This window comes from Fragaria vesca, linkage group LG1, assembly GCF_000184155.1.
Source record: "Fragaria vesca subsp. vesca linkage group LG1, FraVesHawaii_1.0, whole genome shotgun sequence".
NCBI lineage: Eukaryota > Viridiplantae > Streptophyta > Magnoliopsida > Rosales > Rosaceae > Fragaria > Fragaria vesca.
The window spans coordinates 15,573,516-15,580,956 of NC_020491.1; the positions used below are offsets into that span (position 1 = coordinate 15,573,516).

Consider the following 7,441-nt stretch of genomic DNA (forward strand, 5'->3'; position numbering starts at 1 on the left):
AAACTTTCATGAGGAAGTCGTGGTCATCTGAAGAGCAGAAGCGGCAGTTTTCAGCCGTCGAAATTGGCTGACAGGAACAAGTTCACAAGGGATTCTCATCTTGCAACTTTCTCTCAGTTCAGAACTGATTAACCAGACAAATTTGGCTATGTTGTGTGTCACTTTGGCTACTGAAAGATTGCTTCACCAAAGAGGAAAAATTTGATTAGTGTAGAGAACAAAGGAGAGAAGGTCCAAAGGACAGAGGCGGTTTCTCACGGGTGAAGGACGCGTGTCTCTAACTTATATCACCCTTCTTCCCTTTTCATTCAGTTTGACCAGTCTAATGGTCTAGCAACATGTGTACTAAACAAGCTTAATCCTTAAAAGAAAGAGACTAAAATAAATTGATAGCAAGGAAACCTCTCTGACTGATGAAGGCTTCTAACTTTATTTTCATCAGAAGTCACTTGCTTTAGTACAATAAGATTCCCAAATCGTTTTCTCCAAATCTTCCAAGTACCAACGTACTTTAATTCTACGGGGTCTCACACATACCTTGAGTTATGAGGCACCAAATAAATCTGATCGCTGGTCCCATCTTTAAAACGATTCATTAAATTCTTAGAGCGTTCAGTTGGAGTTCCACATCCAAGTGCACCAGTGTGATTGGGGTCGACGAAGCCAACCATGTCAGTCATCTGGGACTTCTTCAAAACCTCATTGAGGTAGCTACATAGACATATATATTGACAACATGAAAGCAGACTTAGAAATAGCAAATAAGAAACATGTTAAAAAATTTAACAGCTATGTCCTAATGTGTTACATTAATTATCTAATGTAAAATATGATGCAGCTGGATGTTAATTCTGTCATGTGTGCCATGGCATGAACGTCCTTTCTAAAGATAACTGTCTTTGTTGGATGACCAAATATTTCAGCAGGAAAAGTTGTGAAGATGGTGGCTCTATTACGTAATTCAGTATTTGCCCAAGTGCACAAGTATAGTAATTGCCGCGGGAGATTCGGTGGTAGGTGTTCCAAATCTTCGTCATCATGATCCTTTAGCGATGCTTGTTGTCTCGTCCGTCTCCTCGTAGTAACTATAGTCTTTGGTTTTGCTTTGTCCTGCATATTTGTCTTAGAAAACTTTATGAAGCAAGAAGTATGATTAAACCATATTTCTAAAATTATCATAAACAACTAGAAGCAGTTAAGGACTACCTCCACGTCAACTGTAGCCTCAATAACGAGATTCCTTGGCCAAGCAACAATAGACCCAAGGGCATCCTTCACAGTCATTATCTCATCTTTTATAAGATACGGCAGCAAATGATGACCAATGATTGGAACAATAATAGAGACTCAAACATTTTCAGCTCCAAAAGGAATGTCATGGATTGTTTGCTTATTTGATCAAGGTCTCCATCAACAATACGTCCAGAAGCTACAATGTTTTCCACCATGTCAACGGCCAATTTGCAATCAAGCTGACCTTTTTGAACCTACACCATTAACAAATTAATGGTATACAGTTATATATCCTAAAAACTATATCAATCTCTAAAAATGAAATAGTCAAGTTTAATATTTACCCCTTCAGCATTGGTTGATTCCTTTGGTGCAGTGACATCTTCCAATATCGACCCATCCCTTCCATCAGTGGGCTACTAATTTTCTAAAACAGCCTCTTTACCATCAACAGGCTGCAGCTCTTCCTCAGCAACATCTTTACCATTAGTGCAGCCGCCTAAAACCAACCTCTTCTTCACAGCTTGACAACCAGAATGGTTACCCCGCTCCCAAGGCCTAGAACAACTCCCTTATCCTAAACCAACGTCATTATTAACTGCTGTAACAGTTTGTGGGATTCAGAAGCCAATAACTTTCCTTCAAGCTTTGCTTCTAGCATCGCAAACTTCTTCTCCCACTTAGCTTCAGCCTCAACAAATACCTCAGCCTGTTTTTTCTTCATTTCCTTCTCCCACTTTGCTTTTTCTTTAGCAAATAGACTCTCTCTCTCCTCCTCCGACACTTTCTTCCTCCCCCTTTGTTGCCTTGGCAAGTCGAAATAAGTCTCAGGCTTCACATTTCCACCAACCCCTCTAACCCTACCTCTATGCTCCGGATTACCCAATGCTTCAGTTAACACATCCTTGGTCCCTTGCGACTTGAATTTCCCTTCAGCCTCCATCTTCTGTAGGTTCACCTACACCAACCAGTCGAAATTTAAATTAAACTGCTGATAACAATGAAATCAATGTACTTGTCATGGTGTAAATTCTAATTAACTTGTTGTCTTATAAATACTCACAATTCGTTCAACTGCTTCCTCCACTGCAACATCTAAGAATTTCCCATCTTTGTCTTGCCTTGCCTTGATCCAGTAGATGTATCTACCGAGTTCCTCAAGTTCTTCTGGGGACAAAGTTGTAGCACAGATAAACACATAGTAAGTGAAAAGCAAGAAGCATTTAAAACTGAACTCTTTTCAATAAATTTAGTGAGTTTATCAAATAAAACTAACAATTTCTGCCCTCATTCCACGATATCCTTTGCGTGACAAACGATGATTGTATTTGTTTTTCTTTCGCTTTTCAACTTGTTCATTGTGTAGTTCCTGCAAATTAAGCCAAGCTTAAATTACATAACCGCTCAAATGATACTTCAGTAAAATTAGACATGCCAAAACCAAAATAACTATGACCTATCGGTGACAAGCTAAAAGCCTGTCGGCGACAAACTCTTGCCAAACATCCTTTGTTATGAATCGGTAATTGTCTGGAGGAAATTCTAGGAGATCCAGGTCATTCATGTAACGCATGATGTACTTTAACGTCAACCTGCTTTTGAAATCTCTCCATTTAGTTGTTGCAAATGCAATTACACTCTTCCTAAGCTTTTTAGGCACAACAAATGCTTCCTACACAAACACGATATTTGTTGTAAGTAACACACTTACAAAATTAAACTACTCATTTGAAGTTAGCAAACATATATAAATACAACTAGTCAATTACTTGTACAGATTCCCAAATCTTCTGCTTTTCATCCTCATCTACGTCTCTCCAATCAGGGATTGAGATTAGGATCTTTGTACGTGCCAATACTCCAATGAAGAACTGCATGTTTCCTGCCTCCTTACCAATTGGTTCACCATTTGCAGTTAATTGGACGACTATCCGCTGTCCACGGATAATTGTGGTGGTAACCTGAGCCATGGTTACCATTCCACGCTTGAGCAGCTTTAACCCACCGGTTAAGTTTTTCTCCTCTTGAGCAGCATCATCACTTTGAGCTTGTTGAGAGTTGTTTGATGACTTGCTCACAGACTTGGTCACATTCAGCCTCCTTGATGTACGCTTCTTTGGGGAGGCAGTTTTTCTTGCTCTTGATCCACCCTTACGCTTTTTCGGGGAGGCAGCATCTGATCCAGCTTTACGCTTCTTCGGGGAGGGACTCGTACGCTTCTTTAAGGAGGCAGCCTTTGATGCAGTCTTAACGGGGGACAGATGTTGGGATGAGGACTTAATGGGGAATGCATACTTAGATCTTGATCTTTTCATGGCCACATCCTTCATTCTTAATGTTATGGCTCTCGCACGTTCAGTTGCTGAAGTAGACGGTCTCATCTTTTATCTGAAATAAATAAACAAAAACTAGTTAGTTACATTTTAACAGTCGTAAAACATGAATTCATATGTAAGAGTGCAAGCAAAGTCAAATAAGATATAACGCAACCAATAGTTAAACATGAAATGAATACATAAATCCAGAATCCAATACAACTAAAATTAAACATGCACCAACTACAAATATATGATCATCTCGCTAAATACGGCCGTAAAATAGCTAAATGGATCATATAATCATAATGCCAAAATCCAACTACAAATGTCGACCATAATGTCACTTATCAACCCAGATTCCTTCATCTCATGGTCTAGCGTATAAGCTAGGCTCATCACCAACTACATCGTCAAAGCTCTCAACCAGTGGCATTATGGGAATATATGGATGTTGCTCCACTACAATATTGTCATCCTCATCATAATAATAATCATCATCAGCAGCAACTTCATCATCACCACCACCACCTTTAAAGTCTTTATCTGGGCACCTTACTACCACTAACCATTCAGCATCAAGGGGGTCTTCTATGTAAAAAATTTGTTTCACATGGGTAGCCAAGACAAATGGATCATTTAAATGCCCTCAGTTTAACCAAAGTAAACTCAAGTTCGTCCACTTTGACACCCTTAGATGACTCCACCTAATCACACAAGAATAGTGGTACCCTAAACTTATAGTAGTCCACCTCCCAAATCTGTTGGATTCGGCCGTAAAAGTCCATGTCCACAGTTGTAGGCCTTTTATCCTTTGCACTACCAACTTGCATTGCATCGACAACCAAAAAGACGCCACTGTTTTGAACTGATCTCTTACTGTCCCGCTCCATAGTGTTAAAATCAACCCCATTCACGTGGTAACCACGGAAAGTAGGAACCTCCTTATTTGGTCCACCAGCCAGCCACCTAATGGTTTCAGGAACTTCATTATCGGCAATTCTAATTTCATTTGCAACCTGAAATAACCATATGCGTTAAAATAGACACCACACAATAGGATACCAAAGACTTTAATAATTCTAAAGTCATATAAATAAGCTGCTTACCCTCTTCTTGAACCAATCAAGAAATGTTTGGTTCTATTTATCTTCATCCACTTAGGATTATTTATGTTGTATGGGAAACTTAACTCTAAAAACTCCATATGCTCCCTGCATTTGAGGAAAATAAAGCAAATCAGTTGTTTGAATATAATATTTGGACAAGAAAATCATATTAAAGTAAAATTACTTACTTGAAATATGGTTGCACATCTTCACAGTTCTACAATTTACATAAATGAGCGATATCTAGTAGTTTCCCATTAGCCGTGACAATTTTAGGGGCTGATAAGCTCTTACAGCTTATCAGCCATTTAACAGTCCAGGTTTGCTACTTTTAGGGATCCCAACAGTGGTAGCATCTTCAAGAAGCATATGTTCCTCCAAAAATTCAACTGCTTCTTCAACAATGTAACACTCTGCGATGCAACCCTCAGGAAATGTTCGATTGTGCACCATTCCTTTAAACACTTTCATGTACCTCTCAAAGGGATACATCCATCTAAAAAACACCGGACCACACAACTACACTTCTCTAACAAGATGGACTGTTAGGTGAATCATTATATCAAAGAATGACGGTGGAAAAAACTTCTCAAGCAAGTAAATGGTATCGATCAGATCTGCTTGCATTTTTTTAAGTATGGAAACATCGATTACTTCACTGCAAATCGCTTTGAAGAATAGACAGAAGTGAATAATCGCATACCAAACAGGTTTTTCCAAAACTGAACGTATTGCAACAGGGAGAAGCAATTGCATTATAACATAGCAATCATGTGACTTAAGATTGCCAAGTTTTAAATCATTTACAGACACCAAGTTCCGTATATTAGATGAAAACCGGGAAGGACCCTTCATATGGAAAAATGAATTGCATACGATCTTTCTCTCATCTACAAACAAGTTCCAACTAGCCAAAGGCAACTTGTCTCTTTTTACACCAGCTGTAGGCTTCAAATTAGTGTGTATCCCCATATCAACCATATCCAATCTAGCAGCAACCCCATCCTTAGTCTTCCCCGGAATGTTCAACAACGTGCCAAGAATAGCATCACAACAGTTCTTCTCAATGTGCATGACATCAAGATTTTGTCTTACTGGAAGAAACTTCCAGTAATCAAGTTCATAGAAAACAGAATTTTTCTTCTAGCACGACCTATTTTCTGGAAGACCCTTATAAGGGGCAGGAGCGTTTCCCTTACCACTTGCTTTAGGCATCCCTTGAACTCTTGCAAATGTCTCCTCTCCTGTTAATGGTGTAGAAGCGTCATCTTTTTCTACAGTGTTATCGAAAGCAGAAGCTTGCTTTCGGTAAGGATGATGTCGTGGCAGTTGTCTTCGATTCCTCAGAAATACCAATTTCTTCGAGTGTTTCAACCGATAAGGTTTGGTCTGATCAACACAGATTGGACACGCATTGTATCCTTTCACAACGCACCCTGATAAGTTCCCATAGGCTGGAAAATCATTTATAGTCCACAACAATACACTTTCAGCTTAAAGTACTCTACTCTTACTGAATCGTACACTTGTTCAATCCCATCCCACAAAACTTCAAATCATCCACTAAAGGCTGCAAATAGACATCAATGTCATTTTCGGGCTACTTAGGTCCCGAAATTAACAAAGTTAGCATCATGTACTTCCTCTTCATGCATAACCACGGAGGAAGGTTATATGTGATCAGTATCACTGGCCAACAAGAGTATTTACTGCTTACTGCACCATATGGGTTAAACCTATCTAAGGACAATGCTAGTCTAAGGTTCTTAGGTTCTATACCAAAATCTGGCCAATTTGTGTCTACCATTTTCCAAGTTGGAGAATCTGCCGAATGTCTCATCATTCCATCTTTCTTTCTACCCCTGGCATGCCAGGTAAGTTCCTTAGCAGAAACTGTCGATTGGAACATCCTTCTAAACCTTGGGATGAGTGGAAAGTACCACAATGTCTTCGTCAGCACCCCTACTTTCTCAGATCCGTCCTTCGCTAGTTTCCACCTTGATGCATTACAAGATGGACATTTTTTAGCATCAACATTCAGGTCTCTATACAAGATGCAGTCATTTGGACAAGCATCAATCTTCTCGTACTTCATCCCTAATGCGGAAAGAGTTTTCTTAGCCAAATTGACAGACCCTGGTACTTCATTCCCATCAGGAAGCAGGGTATGGAACAATATTAAAATGTATGTATAGCAAGAATCGGACAATCCGTGTTTTGCTTTCAGATTGAATGTTTGTACCAAACCATTCATCTTGGTTGACTTGGTACAACCAGGATATAGAGGCTTATCTCCATCCTCTACGAACTGCATAAACTCATTCGAGTCTGGAGAAATCTCGTGATCTTCATCACTGAGCACACCTACATCTTCATTTCCTCCTAAATCAGGAATCTGCTCTACTGTTTCAGAACCCTCACTCAAACAATGTCTGGCAGCATAAGAACATTCTCCACGCCATTTCCAACTAGCATAGTTTTGCATTATACCATTGAAATAGACATGATCCTTAATGAACTGTATATTACCAAATCGGTTGTTACAGCACTTTAAGCAAGGACAAGGTATATTATTGGGGTTCCTAGCATTATCCAATGCAACCTTAAGAAACTGGTTAAATCCTAAGTCGAATTGTAGTGATCTCCTATCAACCTTCATCCATGTTTTATCCATATTCTATAAACCAGAAAAAAATTATTAGCTATATATATTAAAACTATTTGTAGGTACATACATAAACAACTTCATACTAAACAATTTACTCAAACACATTAAGACATATA

The 7,441-nt window shown here is 39.1% G+C and overlaps 1 protein-coding gene across 1 annotated transcript; it reads right to left on the reverse strand.

Annotated features, from left to right (window-relative positions):
- Positions 1-3,588: 3,588 nt before the first annotated feature.
- On the reverse strand, positions 3,589-7,331 carry LOC101310170. Its single transcript, XM_004289347.1, has 7 exons — positions 6,368-7,331; positions 5,857-6,111; positions 5,534-5,751; positions 5,312-5,379; positions 5,003-5,153; positions 4,280-4,567; positions 3,589-3,621 (listed from the first exon to the last, which is right to left on the reverse strand). The coding sequence occupies exons 1-7, from the start codon at positions 7,329-7,331 to the stop codon at positions 3,589-3,591; spliced, it is 1,977 nt and encodes a 658-aa protein (XP_004289395.1).
- Between the last annotated feature and the right edge of the window lie 110 nt (positions 7,332-7,441).